This window comes from Anolis sagrei, chromosome 3 (genome assembly GCF_037176765.1).
Source record: "Anolis sagrei isolate rAnoSag1 chromosome 3, rAnoSag1.mat, whole genome shotgun sequence".
NCBI lineage: Eukaryota > Metazoa > Chordata > Lepidosauria > Squamata > Dactyloidae > Anolis > Anolis sagrei.
In genome coordinates, this window is record NC_090023.1 from 273663105 (window position 1) to 273683092 (window position 19988).

The 19988-nt window shown below is 45.4% G+C and overlaps 1 protein-coding gene across 2 annotated transcripts; it reads right to left on the minus strand.

Moving 5' to 3' along the window:
- Nucleotides 1-9615: 9615 nt before the first annotated feature.
- LOC132770341 (zinc finger protein 850-like) lies at nucleotides 9616-19692 on the minus strand. 2 transcript variants are annotated; one of them, XM_060767218.2, is made up of 2 exons: nucleotides 19565-19692; nucleotides 9616-12531 (listed from the first exon to the last, which is right to left on the minus strand). In XM_060767218.2, the coding sequence occupies exon 2, from the start codon at nucleotides 12314-12316 to the stop codon at nucleotides 10526-10528; it is 1791 nt and encodes a 596-aa protein (XP_060623201.2). In that variant the 5' UTR covers nucleotides 12317-12531; nucleotides 19565-19692; the 3' UTR covers nucleotides 9616-10525. The 2 variants fall into 2 exon arrangements, with proteins under 2 accessions (XP_060623201.2, XP_067322289.1); XM_067466188.1 differs by having other exon boundaries at nucleotides 9616-12562.
- Nucleotides 19693-19988: the final 296 nt, after the last annotated feature.

Sequence of the window (19988 nt, forward strand, 5' to 3'; positions counted from 1 at the left end):
TTCCTGCTTCTTGGCAGAATGGGGTTGGGCTGGATGATGGCCCAGGAGGTCTCTTCCAACTCTAGGATTCTATGAGGCTGGATGGCCATCTGTCAGGGGTGCTTTGAATGCAATATTCCTGCTTCTTGGCAGAATGGGGCTGGACTGGATGATGGCCCAGGAGGTCTCTTCCAACTCTAGGATTCTATGAGGCTGGATGGCCATCTGTCAGGGGTGATTTGAATGCAATATTCCTGCTTCTTGGCAGAATGGGGCTGGACTGGATGATGGCCCACCAGGTCTCTTCCAACTCTAGGAGTCTATGATTCCTTCCTTTGGAGGCACTGAAGCGGAACCTGGATGGCCATCTCTCCGGGGTGCTTTGAATGTGCTTTTCCTGCTTTTTCGCAGAATGGGGTTGGACTGGATAGTGGCCCATGAAGCCAAGCAGAGACATCAAGCTAATATGCCTAGTCTGCCTAGTTGCTGTGGGTCACAGAGGGCCTCAGGCGGAATCATAAGAGTTGGAAGAGACCACATGGGCCATCTAGTCCAACCCCCTGCTGTGCAGGAAAAGCACAATCAAAGCAGCCCTGACAGTTGGCCATCCAACTGCTGTTTAAAAGCCTCCAAGGAAGGAGCTTCCACCAGACTCTGATGTCAGGTCACAGCGACCGTTCCCAATAAAGACACAGGATCCCAATCCGTGACCAGAAACTTTACTGCTGGATACATAAACATAAAGAAAGCCGAGATTGACCAGTGGCCGCATTTATACACCTCTTTTATACACGCCCCCACATTCGAAAACACCTGACACTGTGAGGTAGAGAGTTCCACTGCTGAACACCTCGTACGGTCAGGAAGTTGTTTATTTCTTTATTTACAGTATTTACACCCCGCCTTTCTCACCCCTGGGGGGACTCAAGGCGGTTTACATTATAAATAATGGCAAAATTCAATGCCTTACATTGGGCTTTTCCTGCTTTTTCGCAGAATGGCCATCTGTTGGGGGTGCTTTGATTGGGCTTCCCCTGCAGGGCAGAATAAAGGGAGCTGGACTGGATGGCCCCTGGGCTTGCTCCAATTAGCATTACTATTATTACACGCCAACGACTTAAATCTAGACATAGTTTTCTAAGATCTACAGAGACCCTCGCTGGAACACCCCAGCAAGCGAGAGTCCAAAAGTGGCAGGCTCAAACCCAGAACCTCAACCAATGGCTGATACCAAATGAGAGACTCCCCCCTGGGCACACAGAAGACTGGGCGACTTGGAAGGCGCTGAACAGACTGCGCTCTGGCACCACGAGATGCAGAGCCAACCTTCAGAAATGGGGCTACAAAGTAGAATCCTCGACATGCGAGTGTGGAGAAGAGCCAACCACTGACCACCTGCTGCAATGCAACCTGAGCCCTGCCACATGCACAAGGGAGGATGACCTTCTTGCAGCAACACCGGAAGCACTCCAAGTGGCCAGATACTGGTCAAAGGACATTTAACACGCTACCAAACTCACAAGTTGTGTATTTTTCTGTTTGTTTGCTTTGTTCTGTTAGACTGGTTGTTCTGACACGACAAATAAATAAATAAATATTATTACAAAGGTGGATACCAATACAAACAATTACAATTGGGCCTGATGGGCAGCGTAAGCCAGCCAAGGGCAGCTGCTCCGTGCGGCTTACTCGCACGTAAAATACCTTGCAAGGTGCTTTATGTGCGAGAAGGGCGCGCGGGGCTGCTCCTCCCTTGCCAGGCTAATGCTGCCCATCAGGCCCAATGGGCAACGTGAGCCACCCAAGGGAGGCTGCCCCGGCTCTCCATGCAGTCATGCTGGCCACATGACCTTGGAGGTGTCTACGGACAACGCTGGCTCTTCGGCCTAGAAATGGAGATGAGGACCACACGCCAGAGCCAGACACGACTGGACTTCATGTCAGAGGAAAACCTTTAACTAGGAAAATTGTGGAAGATCCAGGGTGGGAGAAAGAACTCTTGTCTGTTGGAGGTTGGTATGAATGTTTCAGTTGGCCACCTTGATTACCATTTTATGGCCTGTGTATTGTCGAAGGCTTTCATGGCTGGAATCACTAGGTTCTTGTAGGTTTTTTCGGGCTATATGGCCATGTTCTAGAGGCATTTCTCCTGACGTTTCGCCTGCATCTATGGCAAGCATCCTCAGAGGTAGTGAGGTCTGTTGGAAAAAAAAATTCATGGCCTGACAGGTTTTAGGGAGAATCCTTTCTTGAGAGGTGATTAGCTGGCCCCGATTGTTTCTTGTCTGGAGTTCCCCTGTGTTTGAGTGTTGTTCTTTATTTACAGTTATAATTTTAGAGTTTTCTTAAATACTGGTAGCCAGATTTTGTTCAGAGTAGAAATAGGAAGATTTCCCATTCTTTCCTCCTGGAATTACTGCCTAAAGAGGGCGAGAAAGAACCCTTCCACACAGCAAAATAAGATATGTGCAATGCGCATAGGAATTGTTTTATTGATTTTTTTTTAAAAAAAACCTATAGTCCGGCCCTCCAACGGTTAGAGGGACAGTGAACTGGCCCCTGGTTTAAAAAGTTTGAGGACCCCTGGGCCACACAATTGGTTGGAAACCCACTCCAACCCGGGCTGGCTTCGAACTCATGACCTTTTGGTCAGAGTGATCCTAATGCAGCTGACACTCAACCAGCTGCGCCACAATCCTGGTGCAAAAGATAGATTAAGAAAAATAAAATGATTTCAGATGCCAAGGCAGGCTTCAGGAAAAGCTCATCCACAATGGACCATAGCTTAGCTCTCTCCCATCTAGCAGAGAAAGATTATAAAACCCAGAAAGGTACATTTTTCATGGTCTTCATGTTTAAAAGCTGCATTTGGTTCAATCTCCAGGTCCAAACTATGGGACAAATTAGAGAAGTACCTAACTGATAGAAGACTGCTCTTTCTCATTAAAGGACTTTACAGAGATGGTAGATTACACTGTTCCTGGAACGATTCCATCAGCGCTGCCTCCGGAAAATCCTGCAAATCTCCTGGGAAGACAAGCGGACAAACGTCAGCGTGCTGGAGGAAGCAAAGACCACCAGCATTGAAGCAATGGTCCTCCAACATCAACTCCGCTGGACAGGCCACGTTGTCCGGATGCCTGACCACCGTCTCCCTAAGCAGTTGCTCTACTCCGAACTCAAGAACGGAAAACGGAACGTTGGTGGACAGGAAAAGAGATTTAAAGATGAGCTCAAAGCCAACCTCAAAAACTCTGGCATAGACACTGAGAACTGGGAAGCCCTGGCCCTTGAGCGCTCCAGCTGGAGGTCAGCTGTGACCAGCAGTGCTGCAGAATTCGAGGAGGCACGAGTGGAGGGTGAAAGAGAGAAACACGCCAGGAGGAAGGCGCGTCAAGCCAACCCCGACTGGGACCGCCTTCCACCTGGAAACCAATGCCCTCACTGCGGAAAAAGATGCAGAGCAAGAATAGGGCTCCACAGCCACCTACGGACCCACAAGGAAATCCATAATGGAAGACCATCTTACTCGTCCAACGAGGGATCGCCTAAGTAAGTAAGTAAGTAAAGTCTACGAATTTTTAGTTTTTCTCAGTTGCGGAAACGAAATGTGCCGTTTCTTAATAAATTTAACATGCTGAATTCAAATATAATTAAATGTATTGTCAAAGGCTTTCATGGCTGGAATCACTAGGTTCGTGTGGGTTTTTTCGGGCTATAGAGCCATGTTCTAGAGGCATTTCTCCTGACGTTTCGCCTGCATCTATGGCAAGCATCCTCAGAGGTTGTGAGGTCACAACCTCACAACCTCTGAGGATGCTTGCCATAGATGCAGGCGAAACGTCAGGAGAAATGCCTCTAGAACATGGCTCTATAGCCCGAAAAAACCCACAAGAACCTAATAATTAAATGTGTTAATTGGCTCTGGTTTTTATGCAACAGATATTTCAATTTTCTCCACAATAGGAAATTTGTTAATATTGTGATAATGCGCCTAACCTTACTGCATGTATATAAACCGTGAATATTTACTAAATTTTAGTCAAATTATATTGCCAATAGTATATACATGAGAAATATTTATTTAATTAGTCTATTGTTTATGTTTGTGCAGCAAGAAACTCTATGAGTAGGCCGAATGCAGTTGAAAAGTCTGAAAGTTTAAATGTCGCGTTAATCGTGACTTGAGTTTATATCCTGTTTGCTTCTCTTGACTTTTCTTTTGTATTCAAGGAAAGGATTCCCTCTTGCAATGCTCCAGCAGGAGTCTGACAGCATGGACGGAGTCCATTGACCTTGATATCTTTTTTCCATAGTGCTTTATTTACACACGTGCGAGGAGGCATCACTACAGTCAAAAGAACAATGTAAAATGATGTTTAACGATACCGTCTCAGTCTTCAACTGACTGACCCTCACCGTTCAAAAGTCTGGCCTTATATAGGGCTTTCTGGCTTTTGCACCAGGCACTAATACTGCGTCATCAAACTTTCTAGAATATTCTAGAATCTTCCATAGTGTAAGTCGCAACATGCATTTTTTCAACCATACGTGATCACGTGGTTGCTTATATCATAAAAACTAGAGCCAATATACATTTTTAAATGTCATTTTCATTTTCAGCACCCCAAAATCATAAAAGTACAACTATTTTCAGGCCCGCAACTTTTTCTCCTTTGAACAGTGTTACAGGTCAGATGTGGGCCCCATGGCCAAATTTCAGGGCCAATTCAAATGACCAGAGGGGTAAGGCAGGGCTGTATCTTAGCTCCTACTCTGTTTAACTTATTCCTGAATGATCTTGAGGAAGTCATGATGGACCCACAAGGTCACATATCCAGATTGGGTAAAAGGAGAGTTCTCATCTTGCTGTATGCAGATGATACCGCCATCCTCTCCAGGTCTGGACCAGGGCTCATACATCAACTTAGGAACTTTACAGAATATTGTGAAACAAATGAGCTAAATATAAATTTCACCAAATCAAAAGTTCTGGCTTCTGAAAGAAAAATTACAAATTATAAATGGGTCACTGACTACTACTACTACTAATAATAATAATCCAGTTCTCGTGGGTTTTTTCGGGCTATATGGCCATGTTCTAGAGGCATTTCTCCTGACGTTTCGCCTGCATCTATGGCAAGCATCCTCAGAGGTGAGGTCACCTCTGAGGATGCTTGCCATAGATGCAGGCGAAACGTCAGGAGAAATGCCTCTAGAACATGGCCATATAGCCCGAAAAAACCCACAAGAACCGAGTGATTCCAGCCACGAAAGCCTTTGACAATACAATAATAATAATAATAATAATAATAATAATAATAATCTTTATTTATACCCCGCCACCATCTTCCCGATAGGAACTCGGGGCGGCTTATATGAGGCCAAGCCCAACAACACGATACAATAAAGGAAATCAAAACACACACCATAACAAGATAAATTACATAAAACATAGAAATACAGCAAACAATATAAAATTAAAATCAATCATAACACAGTGATTGTGACAGTGAGTGGGCCGCATGTACAGAATAAAATCCAAAAGCTAAAAACTAAAATTTGTGAAGGTTATTTGTGATTATTTGTGAAGGAGAAACTCTTTGAACATGAGGTCAAGAAAGGTCTTTGTACAGGAGAGGAGGAGGTATACTCTAAGGGCAAATGTTGAGGCTCAGCAGCAATATCAGATTGTATGGTTAATCACCAAAAGCGCAACGGAAGAGCCAGGTTTTGAGATTCTTCTTAAAACTTTCGAAGGTGGGGGCTCACCTAATCTCACTGGGCAGTGTATTCCAAAGTTGAGGGCTACTGAGGAGAAAGCTCTCTCCCTTGTTCCCACAAGGTAAACCTGAGATAACGGCAGAGGCGAGAGGAGAGCCTCCCTGAAGATCGAAGGGATCGGGCAGGTTCATGGAAGGAGATACAGTCACGAAGGTAGGCGGGTCCCAAACCGTTTAGGGCAGGGGTAGGGAACCTTCGGCCCTCCAGGTGTGGTGGACTTCAACTCCCACAATTCCTTGAGGCTCGTGTAAGCCTTTGGGGCGAATGCCGAGCCTCAAGGAATTGTGGGAGTTGAAGTCCACCACACCTGGAGGGCCGAAGGTTCCCTACCCCTGGTTTAGGGCTTTATAGGTGATAACCGGAACCTTGACTTGGGACCGGAAAATGAACGGCATCGAGTGGAGCTCCTTAAACAGAGGGGTCATCCGCTCCCTGTAATTTGCCCCCATTATTAATCTGGCCGCCGAGCATTGGACAAGCTATAGTTTCTGGACCGTCTTCAAGGGAAGCCCCACGTAGAGCGCACTGCAGTAATCTCATCTAGAAGAATCGAAGGTCACCGTGGCCAAGTCCGACTTCACGAGGTATGGTTGCAGTTGGCGCACAAGTTTTAACTGTGAGTTTTAACTTCCTGTCTGTGAGAGCCGTTCAGCAGTGGAACTCTCTGCCCCGGAGTGTGGTGGAGGCTCCTTCTTTGGAAGCTTTTGAAGAAGAGGCTGGATGGCCATCTGTCAGGGGTGATTTGAATGCAATATTCCTGCTTCTTGACAGAATGGGGTTGGACTGGATGGCCTATGAGGTCTCTTCCAACTCTTTGATTCTATGAACTGTGCAAAGGCCCTCCTGGCCACCGCCGACACCTGCACATCAAGCATCAACGTTGAGTCCAGGAGGACCCCCAAACTGCAGACCTGTGACTTCAGGGGGAGTGCAACCCCGTCCAGCACAGGTTGCCACCCAATACCCCAGTCGGGTGTATAACTACTCTCTAGAGCAGGTTAGAAGCTTCCAGTATTTGGGACTTTAACTTCCACCACACCTTCTCCTGGAGAAAGCACTCTGAAATTGTGATTCAAAAGACAAAGGTCTGTCGAGCAGCCTTAAGAAGGTCTATTATACCAAAGGACCGTATGTCCCCGTTTGCACTAAAAATCTTTAATGCCAAAACAGCCTCTAAACTCCTCTCTGATGCAGCCATATGGTGTGAAAGCTCGACTGTTCTCCTAGATCAGGGACCCCAAACTAAAGCCTGATACGGCCTTCCAAGGTCATTTACCTGGCCCTCACTCAGGGTCAATCTAAATCTAAAATGACAAGAACAACAATAAAAACAACAATCCTATCTCATCAGCCAAAAGCAGGTCTACATTTCCCACTGAAATACTAACAAGTTTATATTTGTTAAAATTGCTCTTCATGTTAATTTCAGTATTGTTTTAAAGTGTTTTTTGCACTACAAATAAGATATGCATAGGAATTAATTCATGTTTTTTTTCAAATTATAATCCGCCCCCCCCCCCCCCAACAGTTTGAGGGACTGTGACCTGGCCCTCTGTTTACAAAGTTTGAGGACCCCTATCCTAGATAACGGCGCTCCATGCAGTCATGCCGGCCACATGATCTTGGAGGTGTCTACAGACAACGCCGGCTCTTCGGCCTAGAAATGGAGATGAGCACCACACGCCAGAGCCAGACACGACTGGACTTCATGTCAGAGGAAAACCTTTAACTAGGAAAATTGTGGAAGATCCAGGGTGGGAGAAAGAACTCTTGTCTGTTGGAGGTAGGTATGAATGTTTCAATTGGCCACCTTGATTACCATTTCATAGCCTGACAGTTTTTAGGGAGAATCCTTTGTTGAGAGGTGATTAGCTGACAATGTCAGGGGACAACCTTTACCTTTTACTATCCTAGATAGAGTGCAAGCAAGGTTTATAAGAGATCTCCTAAACGTGCTTCTTTGTGTACCAAATGCAGTCCTACTCGTAGAAATGGGTAAATGCAACTGAGTACTAGGGCCTGGACTCTGAAAACGAATCTGTGGTTAAAAACCATGGTTTTCAAACTGGGAAAAGGTTGACTGCATCACCTCCCTCATGAAGCCTCCAAACCCCTTTGGGCATGGAGGACTGGACGAAAGCAGCCTTAATTGGACTATCTGCACCCCTTCTGCTCCATTTGGGATTCAAAATGGCACAGAAGTCCCTGAAGCAAAGGCTGAGGGAGATTGCCCTGGGAGAGCTTAGAGCCCACTCAAATTCACCATGTTCCCCCAGAGTATTAAATTTACCATTGTTGTTGTTGTTCATTCGTTCAGTCGTCTCCGACTCTTCGTGACCTCATGGACCAGCCCACGCCAGAGCTCCCTGTCGGCCGTCACCACCCCCAGCTCCTTCAAGGTCAGTCCAGTCACTTCAAGGATGCCATCCATCCATCTTGCCCTTGGTCGGCCCCTCTTCCTTTTGCCTTCCACTTTCCCCAGCATCATTCTCTTCTCTAGGCTTTGCTGTCTCCTCATGATGTGGCATTCAAAGGACTTCCACTTTCCCTCTCCTCTCCTTCCCTCCAGTGAGCAGCTGGGCTTTATTTCCTGGAGGATGGACTGGTTGGATCTTCTCGCAGTCCAAGGCACTCTCAGCACTTTCCTCCAGCACCACAGCTCAAAAGCATCTCTCTTCCTTCGCTCAGCCTTCCCTAAGGTCCAGCTCTCACATCCGTAGGTGACTACAGGGAAGACCATGGCTTTGACTAGGCAGATCTTTGTTGCCAGTCTGATGTCTCTACTCTTTATGATTTTATCGAGACTGGACATTGCTCTCCTCCCAAGAAGTAAGCGTCTTCTGACCATACAGGGAGCCATTTAAGTCTTGCGATTACCTAAAAAGTCTAAGAACCATAGCAAACTAGGATTTTGCGAGAGCAAACTAAGCCAGCACGAGCGATGCTCCGCCTCTTTCTCTGCCTATTTCCCTTTGCTAGGGCAGCATTGCGAGCGTACGCTCGTGCTGCAGCAAACTACAGGAAGCTTGCGCTCAGGCTTGCTCCGAAGCCCCACCTTTTTTCCCCCTGAGGCTGCTCTCTCTCTTGCTAGCGTGCCTGTTTTCCATTGCAGAGGGCAGGGATGCGAGCGTACGCTCACAGTTGAATTCTGCCAACTGCGAGAGTACACTCGCATCGCTTCCCTAGCAAGGGAAAACAGGCACACTAGCAAGAGAGAGAGCAGCCTCGGGGGGGAAAAGGCGGGGCTTCGGAGCGAGCTCAAGCACAAGCTCGCTCTCACTTCCAGTAGTTTGCTACGGCTCTTACACTGATTCAATATCGTAGACTCTTTACAAAGGCGAGACTAAATGTATTTCCCTCAGAGTTGCTAAGAGGCAGACTGTCTGGAATTCCTTGCTTCCAAAGACTATGTCCCTGTGGAGGAAATGAAATAGAAACGATAGGACACATTTTACTGCAGTGCCGCTACTACGCAATGCAACATCGCCAACTTTTCTATCCACTCCTGTCCCGCATGACCAACCATCCCCATATGCAGGGGATTGTTAGATATCTTTTTAGAGGCCACAGGGTGACTCTCATAGTGGGAAAATTCCTCCCAGTGGCAACAAGGCTGAGAAAGCAACTAACCTCTGAAAGGGGTATTACTTGAAACCATGTAGATCTATTCTGTACAACGGACTTCGCCTGAGATGGGGAGAATTTATAATGGTTGTTGGTTGTGCTGATGGGTCTATGGACTGCAATAAAAATTGTTGTGGAATGTTTTCATTATCAATATGCATTTTGATCCAGAAGGCTTTAGACTTTGGGCAAGTCCACCACATATGATAAAAGGTTCCAGTTATTTCCAGCAATTTTTTTTATCTTTGAGAGCTTTAATGGAGTTATATAACATCATAGAATCATAGAATCAAAGAGTTGGAAGAGACCTCATGGGCCATCCAGTCCAACCCTATTCTGCTAAGAAGCAGGAATAATGCATTCAAATCCCCCCTGACAGATGGCCATCCAGCCTCTGTTTCAAAGCTTCCAAAGATGGAGCCTCAACCACACTCCGGGGCAGAGAGTTCCACTGCTGAACGGCTCTCACAGTCAGGAAGTTCTTCCTAATGTTCAGATGGAATCTCCTCTCTTGTCGTTTGAAGCCATTGTTCCGCGTCCTAGTCTCCAAGGAAGCAGAAAACAAGCTTGCTCCCTCCTCCCTGTGGCTTCCTCTCACATATTTATACATGGCTATCATTTCTCCTCTCAACCTTCTCTTCTTCAGGCTAAACATGCCCAGCTCCTTAAGCCGCTCCTCATAGGGCTTGTTCTCCAGACCCTTGATCATTTTAGTCGCCCTCCACATCTACATTGGTAGATCAGTTTGTAAAAAATTTCTTTAACAGAGCAACTTCTTGTAAATTGTAATGTTTTCTTCCAAAGTTCTTCCCATTCTTTTAAATTTATTTATTTAAGCCCAATTACTAGAGTGTGAGTCCTTTGATGTGAATGTAGGTCTCCATTCTTAGTGAAGCTCTTTCCACACTCCAGGCATTTATAGGGTTTCTCACCAGTGTGAGTATGTTGATGTGAATGTAAACTTCCACTGCTAGAGAAGCTCTTTCCACACTCCAGACGTTGATAGGGTTTCTCACCACTGTAAATCCTTTCATATTTCTGCAGATGAGCCCTTCGAGTGAAGCTCTTGTCACACTCCAGGCATTTATGAGGTTTCTCACCAGTGTGAGTTTGCTGATGTGAATGTAAAATTCTACTGTTATTGAAGCTCTTTCCACACTCCAGTGTGAATCCTTTCATGTTGCTGCAGACATTGTCTCTGAGTAAAACTCTTTCCACACTCCAGGCATTTATAGGGGTTCTCCCCAGTGGGAATGCTTTCGTGTCGCTGCAGCTGATGCCTCCAAGTGAAGCTCTTTCCACATTCCAGGCATTTATAGGGGTCCTCCCCAGTGTGAGTCCTCTGATGTTTACGTAGGCTTCCACTCTGAGTGAAGCTCTTTCCACACTCCAGACATTTATAGGGTTTCTCCCCAGTGTGAGTCCTTTCGTGTTGCTGCAGATAAGCCCTTCGAGTGAAGCTCTTTCCACACTCCAGGCATTCAAAGGGTTTCTCCCCAGTGTGAGTCCTTTCATGTTGCTGCAAAGAATTCCTCCAACCGAAACTCTTTCCACACTCCAGGCATTTATAAGGTTTCTCACCAGTGTGAATCCTTTCATGTTGATGTAAAAGTGCCTTCCAAGTGAAGTTCTTTCCACACTCAAGGCATCCATAGGGTTTCTCACCGGTATGAATCTTTTCATGTTGCTGCAGGTGTTGCCTCTGAGTGAAGATCTTTCCACACTCGAGGCATTCATAGGGGTTCTCGCCAGTGTGAATCCATTCATGTTGCTGCAGATGTTGCCTCTGAGTGAATCTCTTTCCACACTCAAGGCATTCATAGGGTTTCTCACCAGTGTGAATCCTTTCATGTTTCTGCAGAATTTGCCTCTGAGTGAAGCTCTTTCCACACTCAAGGCATTCATAGGGTTTCTCACCAGTGTGAGTTCGTTGATGTAAACATAAATTTCTACTGCCAGCGAAGCTCTTTCCACACTCCAAACATTTATAGGGTTTCTCCCCTGTGTGAGTCCTTTCATGTTGCTGCAGCTGGTCCCTCTGAGTGAAGCTCTTTCCACACTCGAAGCATTCATAGGGTTTCTCCTCAGTGTGAATCCTTATATGTTGCTGCAGATGATGTCTCAAAGTGAAACTCTTTCCACACTCAAGGCATTCATAGGGTTTCTCACCAGTGTGAATCCTTTCATGTCGATGTAAAAGTACCCTCCAAGTGAACCTCTTTCCACACTCGAGACATTCATAGGGTTTCTCACCAGTATGAATCCTTTCATGTCGCTGCAGATTGTACTTCTGATTGAAGCTCTTTCCACACTCGAGGCATTCATAGGGTTTCTCACCAGTGTGAATCCTCTCATGTTGCTGCAGAGCATGCTTCCAACTGAAACTCTTTCCACACTCGAGGCATTTATAGGGTTTCTCACCAGTGTGAATCCTTTCATGTTGATGTAAAAGTGACCTCCAAGTGAAGCTCTTTCCACACTCGAGGCATTCGTAGGGTTTCCCATCAGTATGAATCCTTTCATGTCGCTGCAGCTGATGCCTCTGAGTGAAGCTCTTTCCACACTCCAGGCATTCATAGGGTTTCTCACTAATGTGAGTTCGTTGATGTAAACGTAAATTTCTACTGCCAGTGAAGCTCTTTCCACACTCCAGACATGTATAGGGTTTCTCACCAGTGTGGGTTCGTTGATGTGAACGTAACCTTCCACTGTCAGTGAAGCTCGTTCCACACTCTGGGCATTTATAGGGGTTTTCACCAGTGTGAGTCCTTTCATGTTGCTGCAGCTGGTCCTTCTGAGTGAAGCATTTTCCACACTCTAGGCATTCATAAGATTTCTCCCCAGTGTGAGTTCTTTGATGTAAATATAAACCTACACTGTCGGTGAAGCTCTTCCCAAACTCCAGGCATGTATAGGGTTTCTCCTGCATGTTTACAATGATATATATGTTTAACTGCAATATGGATACTTTTCTTCTTTTTCCCTTTCTGATCAGTTCAGCAAGATCAGCACTTTGAGAGGATGTCTTCTCCCGAAAGGACTCTTTTCCTTACGGCATGTTTGGTTTCCAAATTCCTTAATGTCCACTAGATGCTGGTTTGTTTCTCATCCCACCAAAGATATCTCCCAGGAATCCTTGTGTTCCTGGTGAAGAAAACAAGGATTCCTTGTGTTCCTGGTGAAGAAAAAAACACCAAAAGATTAGGCATGAAAGTTCCTTTCCCTTTTTTCCACTCATGAAAGTTTGCTGCTACCAAATTTTCTGGTATTCCCAAATAAACACTTAATTCATCCAAGAATCTGGATACTTCAAACCCACATTTAAATATATTGGGGTATTCGACTCATTACTCTCTGTTGAACTAAGTCCTCTTCTCTGCTGTTCACTCATAGAATCATAGAATCAAAGAGTTGGAAGAGACCTCATGGGCCATCCAGTCCAACCCCATTCTGCCAAGAAGCAGGAATATTGCATTCAAATCACCCCTGACAGATGGCCATCCAGCCTCTGTTTCAAAGCTTCCAAAGATGGAGCCTCAACCACACTCCGGGGCAGAGAGTTCCACTGCTGAACGGCTCTCACAGTCAGGAAGTTCTTCCTCATGTTCAGGTGGAATCTCCTCTCTTGTAGTTTAAAGCCATTGTTCCGCGTCCTAGTCTCCAAGGAAGCAGAAAACAAGCTTGCTCCCTCCTCCCTGTGGCATCCTCTCACATATTTATACATGGCTATCATATCTCCTCTCAGCCTTCTCTTCTTCAGGCTAAACATGCCCAGTTCCCTAAGCCGCTCCTCATAGGGCTTGTTCTCCAGACCCTTGATCCCACAGTTGTGCCCCGGGATGGGATGCAAAGCAAGTGCAGCTTAATCCAAAAAGCCTCCTTCCTGCCCACCTTTTCCTACTCTGGCCCAGGCATTCTCCTTCTCCTTTGTCCTCTGCCCAGGGGAAGATTTTCAGCAGCTCAAGGAGATCTAGAAAAACACGGATTTCTATACAGAGATGTAAAAATGTTTGCAGTAATAAAAGTAATTACATCCTGACCTGGGGAAGAACAGGCGTCTACTCTGACCAGTCTTCCCATAGCAGCTGCCTCACAAATGCTCTCCTGAGCATGAGTGAAACCGAAGGAAAAAGGAGATGTAAATATGCCAATTTCCCCACGTAAATTAAATAAAAACAAGGGCATACAAAATGAAATCCTAAGAACACTTGGGGGGGGGGGGGGTTGAGAGAAAAAAGTCTTCCCTGTGATACCAAAATTCAGCTATCCACTTAAGGAGCAGTGTGGATCTGGGAATGGAAGTAAGACTACTTTTAAACCAGATCAACACATAGATGGGGTTTGAAGACAACAGGAACAGAGGTTTATTACTTTCAGGGCTGAAAGAATGTCTGATACAGAGTCCCTACTCTAAAACAATTGGGCATAACCATGCAATACAGTGCAAAACATTTTATTCCCTTTGACAACTATTGAAAAGACCTGCTCCCTCCTGTGATTGGATGAAAAGTGATAAAGTTAGGATCTGGGATTTTGTCGACTGTGATATCAGAGGTGGACGGAGTCACCCTCATGGCGGAAAAAATAAAGAGCTGTCATTTGTCCATTTGAAGCCAGAGAAATTTTGAGGGTGCTCCCAGGTAGAACTTAATCATACGGTTTAAGGCAATACAGAGCTTATGATGGAATCATAGGTGATATCTGAAGTACACAAAAGGAGTCAGCCTCTCAGATAATAAAGAGGCTTATGCAAACAGAGCCAGTTTAATGGAAAGCATACAGAACAGTAAAGATTTCATCAAGGCATTGTTTGGGTCTGTTTTTTCCCATCACCTGAGCTCCCCAGGAGATGGGAGATCCTTTAATAATAATAACAACAACAATAATACTTTATTTATACCCCGCCACCATCTCCCCAAGGGAACTCGGAGCGGCTTACATGAGGCCAAGCCCAACTACACATCAATAGAACAAAAAACAATAAGCAAAAACAATACAATTAATATAACTCACATGTAAACAGTAACATCTTGTCTGTTGGAGCTAGGCATAAATGTTTCAACTGGCCACCTTGATTAATAATAATAATAAACTTTACTGAATAACCCGCCACCATCTCCCCAATGGGGACTCAGGGCGGCTTACATGAGGCCAAGCCTAACAGCATATTACAATAAAATAAAACCAAAACACAATAACAACACAGTAAAATACATACAACATATGAGTACAAAAAAGATAAAGCAAAATCATACACAATAAAATAACAATGAGAGGGCTGCATATCCAAGATAAAAAACTAAAATACTAAAAATACTAAAATCAGGATGAGATAGGGATGGAGCAGACTGTTTGTGAGGGAGAAATGTCACAAGAAATTCAATGTGCAGATTTGACAAATCTGGATTTAATATGATGTGTGGGAATGAATGGAAGGGTGTGTGGTTGGAGTTAATAATTTTGGAACCACCAGCATATTATTAAGGCCTGCAATGACTAACTACGTGCTTGCTGGACTTGCTAATGAGAAACCCCGATAAGAACTGGGACAGTGATAACAGAAATGTTTGCAACATTCCTTATGTTAAGAAGGAAGTCAACAGAAGATCATCACCAATCAAGAAGATCAATATCTGGCCAGGAAACTGGGATGAAGCCAAGATGAAAGACGTCTATCATTAATTTACAACTTTGGGACATCAACAGAATATTCCTATAAAAGACTCCGTTTAATAATGCTCAAAGTGTGACCGACCTGAGGAGTCTGGTTCACCCGCTATGCCCTGCTCCATGGAAGGAGAGAGATAGTGTACCTATGGAGAGTGTCAGATATGCTCTGGGAAAGCAGGATTCTGGTCACTTTGGGGCTTCTTTCTCAAGGGATGAGGAAGAAGTGCGCTTTTGGTGTCTTGGATTTTGTGCAGGGAGTCAGGTTCTGCTGTAGGGAAAACACAGATCTAGTCCTTGGCATTGTGCTTAGGGAAAGACGTTTTGGTATCTCAGCGTTTTGAAGTTTTGGTGTTATGGAAATTATAGAAGTATGCATTGACAGGCTGCAAGAAATCAGGGTCTGGCCTAAGAGGTGCTTCTCCAAGGAGGGAGAAAAGGATATGGTAATGTATTGTCGAAGGCTTTCATGGCTGGAATCACTGGGTTGTTGTAGGTCTTTTCAGGCTATATGGCCATGTTCTAAAGGCATTTTCTCCTGATGTTTCACCTGCATCTATGGAAAGCATCCTCAGAGGTAGTGAGGTCTGTTGGAACTAGGGAAATGGGTTTATGTATCTGTGGAATGACCAGGATGGGACAAAGGACTCTTGTCTGTTGGAGCTAGGTGTGAATGTTTCAACTGATCACCTTGATTAGCATTTGATTGCCTGGCAGTGCCTGGAGCAATCTTTTGTTGAGAGGTGATTAGATGGTCTTGTTTGTTTCTTTTCTGTTGTTGTGCTGTTCTAATTTTAGAGTTTTTTAATACTGGTAGACTACTTAAACCAGAGAAGTCAGCTATAGCAGAGCACCCGATGAACCAACCTGGATGCAGCATATGATTTGAGAACACAGAAATGCTGGACCGCTCTCACAACCACCATGTCAGATGACACAGAGAAGCCACTGAAATCCACAAGAAGCAGGTGGACAATATCAACAGGGAGGAGGAAACCATGAAAATGAACAAAATCTGGCAACCAGTATTAAAAAAAACTCTAAAATTAGAACAGCACAACAGAGAGGAAACAATCAGGGACAGCTAATCACCTCTTAACAAAAGATTCCCCCAGGCAGTAACAAGCCACACCAAACAACTGTATTAAAATGCAATCAAATGCTAATCAGTTGTAACATTCACACCTGGCTCCAACAGACAAGAGTCCTTTGTCCCATCCTGGTCATTCCACAGATATATGAACCTTTTTTCCTAGTTCCAACAGACCTCACTACCTCTGAGGATGCTTACCATAGATGCAGGCAAAACATCAGGAGAAAATGCCTTTAGAACATGGCCATATAGCCCGAAAAAACCTACAACAACCCAGTGATACGGTAATATTTGAATGCCTGAGGATGAATGTGTGTACATGTGTGTGAATGTTGAGTGAAAATGTAATTCCCCTTTGTTTGTTTGTTAACCAATGTAATTGTGAGTCTAATGTAGTTGCATAGAATCTGTATGTCTAAATGTTTTTCTGTAATCTGATCTACCCTCTCACACTGGAAATTGCAATAAAAAGAACCTATGCTTCAAAATTATTGAAAAGGCATTCATGACAGAAACTCATAAAAGAATGGGTCATAACAATAGACCTTCATACAGGTGGAGAAATATACTCTGGGTATTAAAAAAAAAACATTGAGGGGGAGCAATTGTGTCTGATAGTATGGCTACTCTTCAAAAGCGCATCGGAAAAGCCAGGTTTTGAGATCCCTCTTGAACGTTTCTAAGGTGAGGGCCTTCCTAATAATAATAATAATAACACTTTATTTGTACCCCGCTACCATCTCTCCAAGGGACTCGGTGCGGCATACATGAGGCTGAGCCCACAATACATCAATACAAGCAATAACAACAACAGTAAAAGAAATTAAATAAAACTCATAAACAAAAAAGCAATATACAATGACAATAATACAACACACAATTAAAATCTATGGCTGGGCCAAATGTAATCAAAGTTAAAAATAATGCTAAGCATGAATAAGGTAGGAGAGATGGGGCGTTAGTGGGAGCGTGTAACAATCCTAAATCAGTGTAAAGTGCATTTGGAGGGCACAATACGGAGATTTTTCCTTATTCTGGGAAGGCACACTGGAACAACCACGTCTTCAAGCGCCTCCTAAAGACTGCCAGAGTTGGGGCATGCCTGATGTCCTTGGGGAGTGAGTTCCAGAGTTGGGGGGCCACAGAGGAGAAGGCTCTGTCCCTTGTGCTTACAAGACAAGCCTGTGATGATGGCAAGGGTGAAAGGAGAGCCTCCCGCGAGGATCTAAGAGCTCGGGCTGGTCCATGGAGAGAGATCCATGGCCGCACAGTTTTTTTGGTGTGGCTTGTTATTGCCTGGGGGAATCCTTTGTTGAGAGGTGATTAGCTCTAAGCATTCACACCTGCCTCAAATAGACAAAGAGTTCTTTCTTCCACCCTGGACATTCTACAGATATATAAACCCATTTTCCTAGTTCCAACAGACCTCACTACCTCTGAGAATGCCTGTCATTGATGCAGGCGAAATGTCAGGAGAGAATGCTTCTGGAAGATGGCCACACAGACCGGAAAACATACAACAACCCAGTGATTTCGGCTATGAAAGCCTTCGACAACACAATAACAATGATGATGATGATAGAAGCCAAGGGTTGGAAGGGACCACTTTTTTACTCCACTTTGGCAGGAAAAACGAAATACAAAGAGACAGAATGGGGGACGATGAGGCCTGGCTCGAGAGCAGTACGTGTGAAAAAGATCTTGGAGTCCTCGTGGGGAGGAAGGTAAACCTGAGCCAGGAATGTGATGTGGCAGCAAAAAAAGCCAATGGGATTTTGTCCTGCATCAAGAGGAGCATAGTGTCTAGATCCAGGGAAGTCATGCTCCCCGTGCTCTATTCCGCTTTGGTTAGACCACTTTACCTGGAATATTGTGTCCAATTCTGGGCACCACAATTCAAGAGAGAGATTGACAAGCTGGAATGTGTCCAGAGGAGGGCGACCAAAATGATCAAGGGTCTGGAGAACAAGCCCTATGAGGAGCGGCTTAAGGAGCTGGGCATGTTTAGCCTGAAGAAGAGAAGGCTGAGAGGAGACATGATAAGGGCCATGTACAAATATGTGAGAGGAAGCCACAGGGAGGAGGAGGGAGCAAGCTTGTTTTCTGCTTCCCTGGAGACTAGGACACAGAACAATGGCTTCAAACTACAAGAGAGGAGATTCCATCTGAACATGAGGAAGAACTTCCCGGCCGTTCAGCAGTGGAATTCTCTGCCTCGGAGGGAGTGTGGCGGAGGCTCCTTCTTTGGAAGCTTTATAACAGAGGCTGGATGGCCATCTGTCAGGGGTGATTTGAATGCGATTGTCCTGCTTCTTTGCAGAATGGGGTTCGAGTGGATGATGGCCCAGGAGGTCTCTTCCAACTCTTTGATTCTATGATTCTATGACCCCGAAGGCCAGCCAATCCAACCCCATTCTGTCATAAAAGAAGACACCATCAAAGCCCTCCTGACTGAAGGCCATCCAGCCTCCGTTGAACACCTCCAGAGTGTTTAACAACCTCACTTGCCTAGTTTCCAACATACCTCACAATCTCTGAGGATGCCTCCTATAGATGTAGGCCAAACGTCAGGAGAGAATGCTTCTAGAACATGGCCACAGTTCAGAAAACTCACAGCAACCCAGTGATTCCGGTTATGAAAGCCTTCGACAACACAATAACAATGATGATGATGATGACAGAACCCAAGGGTTGGAAGGGACCCTGAAGGCCACCCAGTCCAACCCCATTCTGCCATAACAGGAGACACCATCAAAGCCCTCTTGACGGATGGCCATCCAGCCTCTGTTAAACACCTCCAGGAAAGTGGGTTTATATATCTGTGGACTGACCAGGGTGGGACAAGGGACTCTTGTCCGCAGGAGCTAGGTGGGAATGTTTCAAGGACATCTAATCACCTCCCAACAAAAGATTGCTCCAAGCTCTATCAGACCATTAAATGCTAATCAAGGTGGTCAGTTGAAACATTCCCACCTTAGCTCCAGCAGATAAAAGTCCTTTGTCCCACCCTAGTCATTCCACAGATGTATAAACCCTTTTCCCTAGTTCCAACAGACCTCACTACCTCTGAGGATTCTTGCCATAGATGCAGGCGAAACGTCAGGAGAGAATGCCTCTAGAACATGGCCAGATAGCCCGAAAAAACCTACAACAACACAGTCACACTTAGCTCCAGCAGACAAGAGTCCTTTGCCCCACCCTGGTCATTATTCCACAGATATATAAACCCTCTTTCCTAGTTCCAACAGACATCACTCCCTCTGAGGGTGCCTGCCATAGATGCAGGCGAAACGTCAGGAGAGAATGCTTCTGGGATATGGCCAGAAAGCCCGGAAAACATACCACAACCCAGTGATTCCGGCCATTAAACATTAAAACCACTTCATCATCATCCTTCTCATAAGAATAGTAAGTTACCTCTTTCGCTTGGGACAGAGAAAGATCTGTTCCAAGCGCCTCCTTCTCGCCTCACAAAGGAACAAAATGGCGGAGGGAGGAGCTCGGCTGAGAAGAAGCCCGCCTCCTCCTTCACCCTGTAATCCCATTGGCGGAGCACGAGAAGGCCCGCCCACCGGAGGCCCTCATTGGCTGGCTGCTGCTCTCAGGCTTTGATTGACAGCCAGAGGATGAGCCCGCCCTTTCCTCTTCCCCCTCAGAGGGAGGGAGTGACGTCACCAGGAGGAAGGGAAGCGGAAACACGTCAAGAGCCAAGCCCGGAAAGAAACAGAAGAGACTCAGAGAAAGGCCTCTCCCCCAAGTGCTTCCGGCCAAGCTCCACAGAAGAGAAGGGGTTGAAGAGGAAACCCAGAAGGGAAGAGAAGGGGGTCTCTCTTCAGCCCTC